The sequence below is a fragment of the Diadema setosum genome, chromosome 3, assembly GCF_964275005.1.
Source record: "Diadema setosum chromosome 3, eeDiaSeto1, whole genome shotgun sequence".
NCBI classification, from domain to species: Eukaryota; Metazoa; Echinodermata; class Echinoidea; order Diadematoida; family Diadematidae; genus Diadema; species Diadema setosum.
Genome location: NC_092687.1, coordinates 13,453,771 through 13,471,297, shown reverse-complemented (window position 1 = coordinate 13,471,297; position 17,527 = coordinate 13,453,771). Strand labels below are relative to the sequence as shown.

The window sequence follows — 17,527 nt, the reverse complement described above, 5'->3', positions numbered from 1 at the left end:
CAGGATGACCTCAAGTGGAATGAGCAAGTGAAACGTATTATAGGAAATGCTTCTCGACGCCTTTTCATCTTGTGTAAACTGAAGAAATGTTCGGTGTCAAACTGGAGGATCTTGTTTTCATATACTCTACCTACATTCACCCAAGTTTGGAGTACGGACTGCCAGTGTGGGGGTCTGGTCTGACCCTAAGCCAAGCAGCTGAAATCGAAAGAGTGCAAAAGAGAGTAGTTCGCATGATATCCTACCCGTCTAATGTTAGTTATGACCTTCTGGATCAACTTGAACTACAATCCCTTGCAGATCGCCGCCTTGAAATCCTGTCATGATTTGCAAGATCGCTCTTAAGATCCGCACGACACCGCCATCTCTTGCCACTGTCGCACCATGTTGAAACTGGTCGTAGTCTTAGAAACAATCATAATTTGGCTTTGCCACGTTGTAGAACACAGCGGTACCAGCGATCTACAGTGCCCTCTTTAGTTCGTCTGTTTAATTCAACTCACTAGGTTCTGTTTTGTTTTGTTTTGTTTTGTAAATGTGAAATATGATTTGTAAGATCGCTCTTAAGATCAGCACGATATAGTTGTAGAAATGATCACTTTTTGGTTTCACCATGTGGTTTCACCATGTTATAGAACACACCGTTACCAGCAAACTACAGTGCCCTCATTACTTCGTCTTAATTATCATTTCATTAGAATTGTTTTGTAAATGTGAAATACGCATTGAAATACGCATTGCATTCTTTCTTTTTCTGTGGTCTGCTCCATACTATTCTCCCTCTGTTTCTTTCTTTCTTTGTCCATCCTCCTTTCATTTCGACACTTTTTCTTTCAGTTTTCTTCCCTTTTTTCTTCGTTCTTATGTCAGTATCGAGCTCAATTATAACTGGAATTTGAATTTTTGGAAATTTCGTCAGGAAGTTTTCATTTCAATTTTTTTTTGTGGTTTCAATAGTAATGAATCATTTTATGGTTTAATTAAAATTCTCTAAATAAGAATGGTTGACTGCATTGTATACTGTTGTTGGCAACTATTATAGCATTCGCTCGGTCACATCTCTCATTTACACTGTATGTAGCGTTATTCGCATTGTGATTACCTCCTATGTTATGCTCTTCTTCTTTCTATTTTTTTTTTTTTTAAATTCTAATTGAACAATTGGCACTACGTATGTGAACTTCATATGTGTAACTCGTTGCTGCTGTTTATGGTATTTTTTCTAATTATCTGTAATCAATTTGAAAGATCCAAATTCTTTTTGACTTTTTCTCAATTTCTGTTTCATTTTGTTTTACCCCTTCTCTTTGATTTCTCCGTTCGTTTTCTCTTGATCTATATGTTGCTGCTATCCTTTGATTATCTTATTCGCTTTCACACCTGTTTGCGAATACTTATTCACACCTGTTCGCGAGTACTTATTTTTCTCTCTACTCCGCTTTGTTTCCCTCCTTTTCATGATCCCTATGTTAGTGTCTTCTCACTCCCTCTCTCTCTCTTGTATTTTCTGGTTGTCCTCTTTTTATTTCTTATCCGCTTCCACACCTGTTCGCGAATATTTATTCCAACGTCTCCCATTTAAGTCCCTTGATTTTTTTTCTCACTTTTTTTCGAATACTAGTAGCCTTCATGATTTTTTTTTTTTTTTTTGTCATGACACATTATGATGTTCGCATTAGGCTGTTTTTTTTTTTTGGAATAACTTTATTTGCAGCAGGATGAAATTGATTTAAATATCTGTGTATGACTGCATTCATTTTTAGTTGCTGTTTTTTTTTTACTCTAATATTTTTCTATCAATATGATAACTTTTAAAGTTTTTTAATGTGCGAATTATTTATAATGAATTTTATCATATGATATGTACATTGTATGGTAGGGTGTGTGCAATTTCTCTTCAGTTGATCTTTGTTGTTATTATTGGTGCTATCTTTTTATGAAAGCGTGAGTATAGTTTGTCTTTTTTTCGGGGGGTGTCCATATGAATCAGTTGTGTAAAATGTCAGTTTGTTTTATTTCTTTTCTTTATGTCTCCCTGTTGTAAAGCTGTAAAGTTTGATGTAAACCCATTATGGTTAGTCTTCGGACTTTTATTTGGTGTTTTTTAATAAAACCGAAATTGAATTGAATTGAATTGAATTGAATCACCTGTATGTATCCAGTGATGTAAATGTGTCATAAATGGCGCCACGCGAAGTGTTATCCTTTGGAGTACGTGCGAGTGTGTGTATGTGTGGGTGTGCAAAGGTTACGTAAAATATGCACTCCCTTGGAAAGGACGGGCTTCATGTTTTCTAAACTCTTGTTTTGTTGTTGATCGGTAATTATAATTAATTGTGATGAAATATAAATTTGTAATGATATATGTGTTCATTATATTGTGAGTATAAAAAAATTAATAATGTTTGTACTATTGTGTATATATTGAAAATTGTATTTATTTATATGTGTACATGTACATGAATGTATGTATGTATGTATGTATGTATGCAGATATTCCTATGTGTACACCCATATGCCAACAAGAATAATTTCCTATATGGACAATAAATGAATCTGAATCTGAATCTGTTAGCATATTTATTTATGATCGAGTTTCTTTTTGAAAAGAGAATAATGAAAAAAAAAATATTCTCGTTATTATATTTGGAGTTTGCAAGTTTGTATAGTACTGAAAGACTTAAACAGATAGAAAGATATCAAGAATTCAAGTAAATTATCATGGGAGACAATAATGGTACTCTTGTCCATCCTCATGCAACCCACAACCCATGGTTTTGTTGCGTTTTCAACATGCCATGATTTCACAACTGGTTACCGGTGCTTTTGTATAGGCCTACATAATTCACTGATTTACAACCCCACCCCCACCCTTAAAAAAAAGAAAAGAAAAACAAATCAAGACCAAAAAAATGAAAACAAACACAAATACACACAAGCACAAGATGAAAAAAGTGTCCGTTTCTATATTATTGAAAGCGCCGCTGGCAGTGTGCACTGCATGCGTTGATAGCAACAAAGAAAAAAACATACCTTACAAAAACTGAATTATAGAACTCAAAAAACATATACAATCATACCTTATTAAAACAAGCAAAATGACGTAGAAAGTATAATGACTTAGTTCTGTTTTACTTAAGGTTTGAATCTGCATTTATTGTGTGAACTTAGGGAGATAAGATCAGCTCCACGAGTCGGGTAACAACCTTTTCATAGTATCTGCTTTGCGCTCCCATCAAGGTTTGAAAACGTAACGTACTACAGGTACTGTGCTAATCACAAACGCCGCCACGAAAGGGCGTTGTGCTAAAAATGTGGTTTGTCACACTTCTGACAACTTGGAGTTTGTTATTCATTCAAGGATTAGAAAGGACCCACGCGGCGTTTTGAAAGAAACGCCGTAGATCGGGCCAAAGTGAATACACGCTTGAGTACCCCGGCGCATCGCGGGCTTTTCAAAAGACCGCTCAAAGCACCGATGAACGGCCACGTCGCGGTTTGGCCGCACAATGTAATCTTCCAAGGCGCCTAATATTTCAACAGAAATAACGAATTTGGTTAAATCATCAGTTGTCTGCCATTACGTACAGGTTAAGAATACAAGCTTAATATATATATATATATATATACATATATATATATATATATATATATATATACATGTGACCGTGCACCTCAAAACGAACATAAAGTCGCACATACTGATTTTGCGTGAGGACTAAAAATAAGTGAAATGGGTCAACCTAGCCGAACTTGACTTTTTCATATTTTCTGAAAAAGCAGGTCTTCTTTTACATTATGCTAAAATTTGGTATCATAAAACGGGCAGGAAAGTGTGTTTCTTTAGCAGCTTATCTCGAACATTTTTGGTAGAATAGTGTGATTAGGTGTGTCTTTAAAATCCCTTTTTCTTTTCTGGAAAACCTTGTCCACACTCTTCACTTTCAACTCTAATAACTTTTGAAAAGATAGTGCTACTGCTTTGAAAGTTGGCATTAATTATGGACAGAATGTGTTAATGAGGCATGCTTAATTTCAGTTTAAGCTGATAATCCGTTCATTGTTGTTACTATGGTGTTTTACTTCCTGTTTTTTGTCCCATTCATGACACAGCCAGCACGGTTTGGTAAAGATTAAGCGCTTGAATAGACACTGTACTTCAGAGCCTCTTTTCTCAGTTCACACTTTTCCTGAGTTTGTGCTTTCTTTCCAATATTTAGATAGGTTAGGAGAGTCCATTTGATTTGAGTTATACATCATTTTAAAGCTTAAAGTCTGTTCTTTCAGAATATGGTCTTAACTAAAAATTCATGTCTGGCGACTTTTTGTTTGTTTTGAGGTGCAGGGTCACATATATATATGTATATATATATATATAATATATGAAGGGGTCGGTGCATTATAGTGCTAACCCACACAATGTTCATTTTGAGATAATCGCTTTTGAAAGTTTGAAAAAATCCATAAATCAGGTCAGTGACTCGAGAAGGCCAATTTTTTCGTATATGAACCTTTACATACTCAAGATTGTATGGTGTCTTGGGGAAATTTACTACACTGATATTTTGGTGGATTCAAGAGGATTTTTCAAGTCACATTCTGAATTTGTGGCTTAGCACTTTAATGCAGCCAAATCCGTCGTGTATACAAATACTCTTTATTTTTTGAAAACTCACAAAATATCAATATCTCTTCGCTAAAAATGGAAAATTAATGTAATATTTGAGTTTACCTCCTTTGTGACGTGAAATTAAAATAAGATATAATTGTTTTTAACTGTCTGTATTGTATAATCTCTTTGAATTATGAAGACAAACTTTGCATATATTTCAGACGCACACACGCGCACATAATCATATATGCATAAAGACATCTTGAAAATGTGGATATTAAACAATTGCAAGAATTCAAGTTTTAAAAGACAAAGCATTCAGTGTCATACAAAATAATAATATGATTTGTTGGGGGGGGGGAGGGGTTATATCTCATTGAGGATTTTACATCTTCCGTGTACTTAAAAGCAGGGAAAGAGTCCCTTCTTCAGCATTATGCATATAACGCATTTTAAATTTAGAGTATAGATCAGAGAAAATAAAGTAAAATGATACATATCAACATTATTCCAGAGATTATCATGTCTTTTGTTAAAGGGAATAAAATACCATAAAGTAGACATTAAGGCCTTGTTTAGCTAGACTGGTTTTCTTGTTTAGGGTATCAAAATCACCAATGTACTCTAAAATCCTTCTTTGTATGACAACGAATTTACCAAAAAATAGTGTTGCATGAGAATTATGACTGTACATGCCTCAATGAATCCTCCTCCCCCATGTTCGTTGGTAAATGCAGGCTGTTTGAAATCATGCAGGAAAGTTCTTAATACAAAATGAATGACTAACTCTTAATGGCCCAAAATCCATAAAAAGAACATTTTTAAAAAATTGGGAAAAAATCTCTTTGGAAGTCTGAACACTTATAGATTTCGTATATTCGCACAGACCATACATGCTGAAATACAATGTGCCGAATAAGACCAACATAGTCTACGTATTATACCAAGTTGGTGTGTTTATACAAATACATCATTACCCCATATGCACGTTTTCAGACTACATTTGGATCATGAAGATCATTTAGGAATAAGAAAAAAATGTTCTCATGTCAAAACTGTTACGGTGATAAAAACATACACGAAAAAGTGAAAAATCTATATGCTTTCAATAGTTTTATCGATCACAAATCTCCAAATTAATTTGAAGGAAACTTTCTTTTTTGTAAATTAATCTTTTAAACAACCCTGTGAAAAAAAAAACTCTGAAATTTGTAACAGAATACAGCAAATACATTTTCTTTCCAACATGGAGACTTCTTCATAAAAATGCATGATAAATACCGAGTTTAAAAGGTAAATTCAGTAGTGGAAAAAAGGGAGCTATTGACTCACAAAATTAAATTACGTAAAAAAAAAAAACCCACTATACTATCAGCATTGATGCTTTAAAGTCCGCTTTGATTGCTTTCACCTATTATTGATTTAAATTGAGAAACCGTATAGAGGTATCAACAACATGGAACTATGAATTTTATACGTCAGCGTTAGATTTGAAAAATAATGTTTGCAGTTATATCATAAATGTAACATCCTTTCAAAGGATGTTAAACATGTAAGTATCGTGTCTCGGTTATGTAAGAAACTACAGGGAAGCACAACTGTATTAACAGCGGCAGGATTTTTTTTTTTGTTGTTGAAAATTTGAGGTAAATTAATCGATATTAAGAATGCATTTTGTTTTCATCTATTTTCTACTGTCTATGGCTAATCCCCCTAAATATGGCTGTGAAAGCATAGCAAAATTGCATTTTATTCAAAAGAAGTTACAAATTAATCAATGACAATTTCAAATGTTGTTTCACTAGTGATCTAACTCTGTAAGAATTACAAACAGATAAGGCACATGTCCAAACATCCAGCTATCGGTACATTTTTTTTTTTGTACCCATTTGAACGTTTTCAGATCACACTTGCATCGGGGAAAAAAAATCATAAATTTAGAGACAATACACTTATTACAATAAGCCATTTCGATGAAAAAAGAAAAAACACACATAACAAATAAAGATTTATATTTTTTGATATATTTCATCAGTTATTTAACGACTGATCAATTTTGAGGAAGCTTTCCTTTTGAAGCGAAATGTCAGCATGAATAAAGTGCTAACCCACTAATGAAACTTTAAGGTGCTGGGACAGACCATGAATGTTGATGTATTTTCTTATAGGTCATAATGCACAATGCTAAAATACTCCTAAAACCAGTGATTGTGGTATTTTCCTGATAAGTTCAACAAAAACAAAAAACTGGCGAAAAATGTCATGATCAGTAGAATTAGCATGAAAATAGTGCTAACCCCAAAAGTACAAAAATTAACAAAAAATACTCATTAAATGCTTAAAATTTCATTAATGTTTATCTCATCTCCATTTTCATAACTGGCAGAAGAGTACAAGTTATGTTATGAATCAGAATCACTTATTTTTGTAGATGAAAAAGTTTACTCACTGTTCAGATTTAGATATTTTTATGACACCCTTCTGTCTGCTACCATGGAGGTCGTCATCTTGAAAAGTGTGGCTTAGCATTATATTCCTGCCTATAAGATGTGATTAATTTTCGGGGCAAAAAGATGCCTGCATTAAAAACCCATTTATTGCTTAAATTTCAAGATGACATTTTTAGGGATTATAGAGCAGTGATTCAGGATGGTGTAAATGCATGTAACTCATTTTTCACCAAAGTGTGGGTTAACACTATATGCACCGACCCCTTCATATATATACTCCGGAGGCAGAACATTATGTGACTGGGGCCTTACCGTCCATGAAATAAGACATGAACCACGATGAATTTGACATTTCGATGAAGGTGGTGAGATTTCTCATGGCGCGTCAAGGTGTCGATTCGTTTGAAAGTCGCATCACACACCCCTATGCGCAAAACACTTACTGATCCTGACAGTGTATGTGATGATGAAGCCTAAGATTTTGGAGATTTTGTCTTTTTTGTCTTCTAAATATGTGTAAGCGACGCCTGTTGTTGTTGTTATTTATTCGAAATGCTGAACTCTGACCAAATCGAAAAAGGGTTAAAATGCCGTACAACACATTCTTAAGCAAAATTGGTGAATAAATAAATGGCGACATAATAGCTGCGTTACGTTACAGTTGCGCTGATATTTATTTCAATATCATTGTGTAATGTCCGCTATGATCGCATCTCGAAACATAATTGTAGCTAATGATCGTGTGGTTTGATATTTTTTGGAAAGAGAGGGATAGAGAGAAGGAGAGGGAGAGAGGAAATTGTACAAGGTACAAGCACAAGCCTGTGTGCATGAAAGAAAACACTGCGATGTAAAGTGCTGTTGTGGATTTTTTCTATACATATAAAGGCATAACTATATATTACACTATATTGCAAGATTAGTTGTAACAAATTTACTATAGAAGCTACATGCGACTCCCCTTGTAAAAGAGTAAGAGATGTATCATGAACATGGGAAATATCGAAACGGAGATTACTAAAAAAAAGTTTACTTCGTTGTTTTTATTTCTCGCGTATTCTGTTTTCAATGCCAGTAGTTCTTAGATTTCCGTATCATCCGACAGGGCCACAAAGGGTTCGATTTACACACCGTGCATATGGGTTCATTGGTTTCATGTAAAATGCCGTGGCAAACACAGATAACTTACACGTCTTTGTCGTATCTATGAGCAGTCGTTCATGCATCAATACAGCACCTTGGAGCACGTTGCTCATAGGGTACTCGATCATTATATCACGATCAACTTGTTTACTCATTTAGACATAATTATGCCTGTAATGATATCACATTTCCGTATTATCGTGCAAAAAATACGACTACACAATAATCGCAAAAAAAAAAACTACAATCTGTTACTTTGCATGTGTAATAAATTCAAATGAGTTTGTGTGTCTACATTTTTTCTTTTCCCACATTGTGTAGAAAACTGACTTAAATCTCTTTAGTAGACTTGTTAAGGGGATAAACGCTGCTTTTTATAGTACAAATGCCCTACTTGGCACAGATGTTCCCTAGGACAATTAAAAATTATTCATTTTAAGGGACAATCTGTATCTATGCTAATAAGCCTTAATTTGCATTGTTCATGCAAAAATATATATAAGGTTTGATAAAAAAAAATATATGTGCATCCAGCAGAAACACCTAATTTGGTAGAAGTATTATGTAGAGTATGTGAAAACAACTCCTGCAAAAACTGATGACATACCTATGTAAATAAACATAAAATTTGCATAGTTATGTAAGTTATTGAGCCAAAATCTGTTTTTTTTTGAAAGAATTTATAATCTATTAAGCAATGGATCTTGTATTACAACGTTTGAACCTGGGATGGATGTTCCTTATTAAATTACTTTGAACTTAATATCCAAAAAGGTAATAGAATATATAAGACAATATTCTTGCAACAAAACTCTTCAGTTGCTTAAAATATTTTCATATTATTTCATAAACTTGGACATTTTACGCATAAATTATGTAAAAAAAAAGACGTTGGTATATAAAACGTGAAAATTTGAGACATATTGATCTTTGAAATAATTGTTACTATCAATTTCCCTCATTGCATAAATGCTTTGCAGGGTGGGAAAAATAGCAATCGATAGTAACACTCTTTAATATGATAATGCAAATATAACAGTAGTGTCTACATTGGAACAGCACTGAATATGCAAATCGGAACAATATTGCTTACGAAAGGAACTTTTCTTTTCCCTTGCAAACAGTACACTGAGGTGATAGTTAGAAAATCTTTACAAACATCACTACTATAGGGAAAGTATGAATTCATTTTTTCACTGTATTTTGTAGGCAACCAAGCGAAAAAAAGAGGCTTTTCACATCGAACCGATTATAAACATGCGCACACTATGTGGATGCAAGGGTACCTGCACACATTAAGAACGAGATGCTTGAGTTACAAATAAAGTCTATTTCGAAAAAAAAAAAAATGTTCCCTCAGCATACTATGAGCTGCTATGGCATAGAAACTGTGTTAGTAAATTTATGCACAATAACATTGTGATAAGGCAAAAAAAAAAAAAATGTCATTTGAACAGTATGTGAGATGTTATACTTTAAAGTCAAATAATCTTAGTCTGTGACTTAAAATCAGTCAATTTCAGCAATAAATCAAATCAGAAATAATATGTTCATAGCCATAAATGAGTACTTGTAGATGGCCTTTACAATTACTTGGGTGTGATTTGTCGAAAGATTGCCACATGCTACTGTTTGCGAGGATCGTAAATGCCATATTTCCCCTGGTTGTGATTTTTTTTTTCCCCCGTGGGATAATGTATTCTACATTCAATACAACTGGTCGCCTGTCTCTCAAAAGCATGCTATTCTTAAAGGCTACCGCCAAGAAACCCGAGAGCATATAATAAGCACAGAGAAACTAAAACAAAAACAGTCACTTACCGCACGCACCCTCTGCGCGCCCGGCGAGCACGCACTCAGCGTGTGGGATGTGGACATTCCGTTTTACATGTTGTGAAATTTTCAATTTCTTACTTGATGTAAATTTTGTGTAATTATCACTTTTATAGAGTCATGTCATTTAATTTGGTTCATTTCCCCATAGGCGCCCGTGTTAAAACACAGCACTCGGCACGATAGTCCGTCCTCTCCTATATATGACGGTTCGGATGACTGCAGTCAAACACAGTGCGCGCGGTCAACGAACCGTCGTATATTGGACGCATTGACGTTGCGCGTAATCTTTGATATACGACGATTCATTGACCGCAATTACAGTGCGCGCGGTCGACAAAACTGTCGTATACGTGGTAAATGACCACAGTGATTGCAAACCGGAAAAAATAGTTGTTCTATCTCTTGCGATTTTTCGACGAATACTTCACATGTTAGAGCAAGAATAAAAAAACAAAAATGCAATTGCCAGACATAAGAGTATAGCAATCATGATAAAAAAAAAAAAAATGGGTAAACTTCAAACGCGATTATCTCCAATAATGTTATTCTTGCGCCAAAATCGCATACACGACGGTTCGAATGCCCGCCGACGATGACTCATGTGATGAAACGAAGAAACGATGCATGCTTTGAAATGCATCTTTAAATTGATGTCATTACTACAAGGTGAAAGGTTTCGACTGATGAAAATACATATACAAGAAACCCTTATGCACTAAGGGCATAGTAGTAATATAGCCCCTCACTCGTAATATGCGTATAATATTTTTAATTTTCAAAACAATGCATATTGTAACTCTCAAAGGATTAACATTTCAATAGCACAGTAATGGAAATGAGGCAGTATCTATTTTGTCAAAATTTATCGCATTTCTGCTGGATGTTGCATAATAAAAGCAAACAAACAAACAAACAAGACTATACACATGATTTGTTTCTGCTTTCTGTATTTCCGTTTTATTTAGCTGTAATCTTTCACAAGTTACAGTTGTTGATTATTCAGCGCTCTATTATGACAAGGACCACACAACCACAAGGCGACGTAAACTCTCGCCAATAAGGTGATACGTTGTTGCCTTCTCACCCAAAACGAGACACGAGCTTTCCCCTTAATAAAACATATAAACAAAATTTACAGTAAATTAATGATAATGAAATGATACTGCCATCGGTTAGTGATTATCGATAGGTAGGACAATAGTAGCAAAAGGTGGTTATTGAAAGGACTTGTGTAGGGGAAAATGGTTAATAAGTGGTACAGTCATTCGGAAGTAGTCGGAATTAATGGCCTTTATATTAGGGCCAGCAAATTATATGGTCGAAAGTACTAACATCTAATTGATAAAAAAAGTAGTGAAGTCCAGTGTTAGTCCCAAAGACATTAAATGGTAGTTGAAAGGTGAGCCAACTGTATAGGTTTGTTTCCGTAAGAGTGTCGTGGGACAGGAAATTTACATATTTCAAAATTGAAAGACACCAAAATATTAATGGTAAGGTGAAGGGTAACGACTAATTATAATCCCACCGACAACTGAGGTTTGAAAGGCTGTGAGTATGCTGAATTATTCAAATTCTTGTGCTGAATTATGGAAATTCTAGTAAGTATAGCACATCAGAACTCATCACCAGTCGTTCTTAAGTCATTTGTAACTTTAAGAATAGCTTTGTGAACCCCCCCCCCCCCCCCGGTCCCCGGTCATTGATAGGTTTTCCGCATGAACAGTACATGATGTGTAAAAAACTAAAAGTCGATGGTGATTAAATGGTAATCCCATTGGCGAAAGGTAGGTAACTATACCTGAAAGGAACGTATAATGTGGTTCTCCCATATCTATCGTACATTCTAAAGAACACTTGGAATCCTATCACTCGCTGATTGCACCATCATTGTCCTCCCCGCAGACTGCCCGCTCTGGAGAGCTAGAAAACCTGCAGACCCTGCTAAATGAACTGGACGACGATAATGCCTACAAGGAGATCAATGAACACGACGGAAAAAACTACAGCGCCCTCCATTATGCAGCTCACAGTGATAACGTGGAGATGGTCAGACTTCTGGTCAACAGGGGAGCAAGTAATTATGTCCCATTTTCCTATGTGCTCTTTCTTATTCTCCGAAATCATCGTTCGTTGCGAGGATTCCAGTAGTGATAATAATGATAATGATAATAATAATGATGATATTAGTAATAACAATAATAAAAAATCGGAAGTGTATTTTTTTTCTTTATATTTTTTTTTTTTTGCGTTTCATTTGTATTTTTTTTTTCTGTTGAAGAGTTTAAAAGTCTCTTTGATATTATCAAAGAGTATTTCTGACTTAGAAATGACTTAGGTGTTTGAAACATTTCTCTGACTAGCGTGAAATTACTGTGCTTTTTATCTATTTTTTTGCAACTTTAATGGATCTACCCATGTCCATCTAGTCTTTGTCTTACATTATATATTTAGGGCCTCCACAGAAAGTGGAGTCCTTCAGAGATCCGTTAAAAGAAATGACACTCTATGCTTAGGCTGACTCTGTTGAAAATATGGATTAAAAAAATGGGGCCTCAAGAAGATTTTTTGGAAGTTTCAGATGAACACGGGGCAAAGTATTTGTAGAGTGTTCATATTCTATGAAACAAAAATAATACGATTTAACAAATGCTATATTATTGGTGCACATGTTATATTACCGGTGGGAGGATAATGCGATCATGTCATAGGATTGCCGTTAGGCAGTATGTATGTATTTTGTATTTTGTCTATGACCTGATAAGACAGTAAAAATGTAGGGCACTAACTTTGTTATCTAATTTTCGTGCATACATGTGAGCTCATGATTGTCTTAGATTATAAAAGATACATACGATTCTGTCTATCAGATAGGTACACAATCTATCAATTCCAATTTGGAGGTGGAGCGAATTGTTTAACTTATATAGCTTAAGGTTGTTGCCATTTCTTCATACACTTCCCATTTTCTTAAGATTACATTCTGTAGATAACGAATGATAAAATTATCTACATAGCTTGCGTTAGAGTTCCCATCTCCTAGAGCGATGATTGGCCAAAACAATATTTTAACTTTTTCTTGAAATGTACCTTACACTTTTACGTATATTGGTTTTACCGCTATTTTCTTGTAAACTATTAAGACGATTCAGTTAATAAATTAAATGAATATAATCTCTGTAAGCCAAAATCATAAGCTTTTCTTTACAGCAGTCCTCTATTTCCAAGAACTTTGCTTCTGTACGGTCATAAAAGTCACTGCACACCTCTGTACGTTCCGATCCCGTAGTGTCTTTAGAAATTGACAGTCATTACTCAATTGTCGTGCCATGGCAATATTCATTTTGTTTGCCAAGCTAGCGAACACATCCTAATCAATGATTCTGTAAAATTTAGACGTAAATGACATCGGCGAGGCTTCTAGACTACCGCTTCATTTCGCCGCAGCAGCCAGAAAGGAAAAAGACCAGACTAAGGTAATCGAAGGGGATCTACGAGCTATTCGGTTATTTTTTATTTTTGGTGATATTTTGAAACACATCACACAGTTATCATTTTTTGAGTCTGTACTATTTCATTCTGAACGTGTTACTTGCAATATGCGTCTCATGAAATTACAATATTGTGATTTGATTTGATTTGATTTGATTTATCGGTCCCTGCATTATCATTGCACATATAGATACATATACATGTACAATAGACCGTGCATCACAAAACGAATAAAAAGTCGCACGCACTGATTTTGTGTGAGGACTGAAAATAGGTGAAAAGGGTCAATTTGGTCAATCTTGATATTTTTTATATTTTCTGAAAGAACAAGTCTTTTTCTATATTATGCAAAAAAATTGGTATCATAAAATGAACAGGAAAGTGTGTTTTTGGGCACTTTTTTTAACACTTTTTTAGACGAGTGTGATTAGGTGTGTCTTTAGAGTCTCCTTTTTTTTTCTTAAAAAAATATATACACACTCTTCACTTTCAAATCTTATAACTTCAGAAAGGATGATGCTACTGTTTTAAAAGTTGGCGTTTATCATGGAGAGAATGTGTTTATAAAACATGCTAAATTTCAGCTTGATTTGATAATTCCTTCATTGTGGTAAAACTGGGAGTTTTCGTCCTATTTTTTTGACCCATTCATTGCGCAGGTAGCACGGTTTGGTGAAAATTCAACGCTTGAATAGACTGTGCTTCAGAGCCTCTTTTCTCAGTTCACACTTTTCTGGAGTGTGTGCTTTCTTTCCAATATGTATAGAAGGTTGGAGAGTCCATTTGATTTAAGTTATACATTATTTTAAAGCTTGGAGTCTGTTCTTTTAGAATATGCTTTAATTAAAAATCCCTGTCGGGCAACTTTTTGTTTGTTTTGTGGTGCAGTGTCACATATATAATTACTTGTTAACAACATAAGTTTCTTGCCTTATCAATGTTCAACGAAACATATCAGCAATACAATGTATAATACAAGATCAGACAGCTTAAGCATTGCTTGATTATTGCATGCAATCTTCGTACATACTACATCTTACATATATGCACATACATTATGTATAGTTATCATAATCATTAATAAAATGATTTCATTTTTACAATCAACAAAAAATCTTTGACGGGTGAAACGTTCTGGCTCGTTAAGGAATTTTCACTTATGGTTTTTATTCCCATTATGACACGAAAAGGAACATAATGACTTATTGTGCTGTTTTCAAGCGAGCAGTGAATTTGTTAACGAAAAGGGAACGAAAATATGGATTACTGATGGACCATCCATATATCTATGCTTATTCTTCACAAACGGATTGACATCATAAATGATCAACGAACAGAAAAAAAAACATCCAAATCCAGCTTCTTTTGTGTGTGTGTGTGTGTGTGGGGGGGGGTGATGAAGTGTGGAATTATGATTGTGTATATGACCCGCCACAACAAAAGGATCTTAAAGTCGCTGACGGCTGAGCTGAGAAACTTGAGTTTGAAGTCAGATCATCAAAATTAGTTAAAGTGATCGGGTTTCTGTTTTGGAATAATTTTGTAGTCTAATGTATTGTTTATCATCTGCAAAAAAAAAAGAAGAAAAAAAAAAGAAAAAAAAAAGAAAATCGAAGCTAAGATATTCAAAAGAAAGGCAAGGAACTGACATTTGTCTGGGCCATGATTTCCTGACTTTCAACAGTGCAGTGAATTGTGTCCGAAGATTTGGATTTAGCGCCACAGATTGACTCCGCTCCTAGCAACGAGAGAATGATCATATTGGTCATAATGGTCATTGAGTGGCACACTGGTTTATTGATTGGTCATGCGTAGACCGCTAGCGATAAGCTTGAATGAACATCGCGGAGGTTGCAGCTAAGACCAGGGGTGGTATTCTGAGGTCGTAATTAAGTCTTTAATTAACTTCGTAATTAAGTCGAGAAGTAAAATGGGAAAAATCGGTATGTGGACGTAATTAAGGTATGATTAAGTTCCCTATAATTATCTTCGGTTCCTCCCATCTAATTGTTATTCCCTCCAATCAAACTCGTTGATAGAAGCCTCAAGTGTCATCAAAATGCTGCAAGAACTTGATTCGACCACTCTGGAACAGCGCAGAGAAAATGACAGGCTAATTATGATGTACAAAATATACAATAATCTCACCCATCTTTCAGCACAGGACTATAGTATCAAACAGGTTATTCAGTTGACGAGAGCCTCGCAACCACATTCCTATCACGTACCATACTCGAGAACTGAATTGCATCGCCATTCGTTCTTTCCAAGAACTGTAAGGAACTGTAATTCTCTGTCGTCAGAAATTGTCTAATTGGCTAGTCATTTCTTCATATTTTCTATGTGCTTGTAAATATCTGTAAATAAACTGTAAATGTAAATAGAACCATCTTCAACAATCTTCAGCCTATTGAAGAAGAAGAAGAAAATTAATGATGATCACGCACGCGCACAAATATGCCCTCAATGCGCACTCCTCCACACCCTCCCTGTAATTACCGTACAGCGCAAGAGCTCCGTGCCCACACTCCGGACCACGGGTCTTTGATTACAACCCTTCACCTACGCACCCAAAGAACTCACATAAAATGGTATACTGAACTCTACGGATACCATGACAACAAGACTCAACCTCCTCTCGGTTACCGAAGACAGTAAGTATATTCGTTGTGGCCGAGAAAAAAAAAAAAAAAAAACAGACAAACAAACAAACAAACAAACTTTGTAATGCGTGATATCGGAGTAGATAAGGTTCATGGTCTCGGTGTTTTAGTCAAATGCGTACGCGGGCGCACGGCGCAAGTTTCCTATAGAGACCTATGCTATCGACTCGACCTCTTTGGCGCTTACGCTGTGGCCCACTTCCCCGTGTCCGAAGAAGTCCGATTCACTGTAGTTAGTGGTCCGATCACAATTCGGCATATTTCGGCTGAGGGGGATGTCAGCTTTAGCAAACTTTTTTTTTTTTTTTTGTGATGTCATAATGACATTATGCACGCACCCTGGCAATACAGACTGCGCAATGCACAGAGAAGACAACGACGGCAACGTTACTTAGCAACACCTATGCACTTTACTCTTGATGACAACTCAACTTCAGTAATCTTCGTATCAATGCTAGCGGTGATCGACAGTATCATCAACAGCGCCCTCTATTCTACCGGGACTATGCACCTTTAATGATACTCTTTGGTATCATTACGTTTTCCATTAACTTTCATACATAATTACACGCTCAGAATACCGAGTTGTAATTAATTCTTTTAAGTCCTCTCAGAGGTGTACGCGCATTGATACGCGCTTGTAAGCGCGTAAGACTCTCCCGCCAAAACGTTTGTTGTCAAGGTAGTTAATAAACACCCTCCTTAATTAGAGTTGCATGGTCCCGGTGTTTTAGTCAAATGCGTACGCGGGCGCACGGCGCAAGTTTCCTATAGGGACCTACGCTATCGACTCCTGTTTACCGCTTACGTTGTGGCCCACTTCCCCGAGTCCAAAGAAGTTCGATCCACTGTAGTGGTCCGATCACAGTTCGGCTCATGATTCGGCTGAAAGGAATAACAGCTTTAGAAAACTTATTTTGTGAAGAAGCACATATGCACGCATCCTGGCATTCTTACGGACTGCGCAATGCGCAGAGAAGACGACGAAGGCAACGTTATCTATATAGCAACACCTAATCACTTTACTGTTGATGACAGTTCAACTTCGGTAATCTTCGTATCAATGCTAACGGTGATTGGTAGTATCATCAACAGCGCCCTCTACCCTACCGATGCTCGAGTCACTGGTAGCACTGAGAAGTCGATTGTGAATACGTATCTGCTTCATAGCCAAGTACAAAGTAGGCCTACTGTGGTAGCGGCGTATTTACGAATACTAATAGGGCCTACCCGATCGACAAAAATGGAGTGCAAAAGATTTTGGAAGAGCTCTTATTTGGCCATTTATGCATGTACGAATAGTGGTAATGTGGCATCAATTCCAAGCCTTGGGC

The 17,527-nt window shown here is 35.7% G+C and overlaps 1 protein-coding gene across 1 annotated transcript in view; it reads left to right on the top strand.

The window, feature by feature from the left end:
- Positions 1 to 17,527, top strand: part of LOC140246558 (uncharacterized) — a 144,840-nt gene that overhangs the window by 68,062 nt on the left and 59,251 nt on the right. The window contains exons 2-3 of the mRNA XM_072325901.1: positions 11,944 to 12,115; positions 13,435 to 13,514. Of these exons, the coding sequence (XP_072182002.1) occupies positions 11,944 to 12,115; positions 13,435 to 13,514 (252 nt within the window). The remainder of the gene's footprint in view (positions 1 to 11,943; positions 12,116 to 13,434; positions 13,515 to 17,527) is intronic.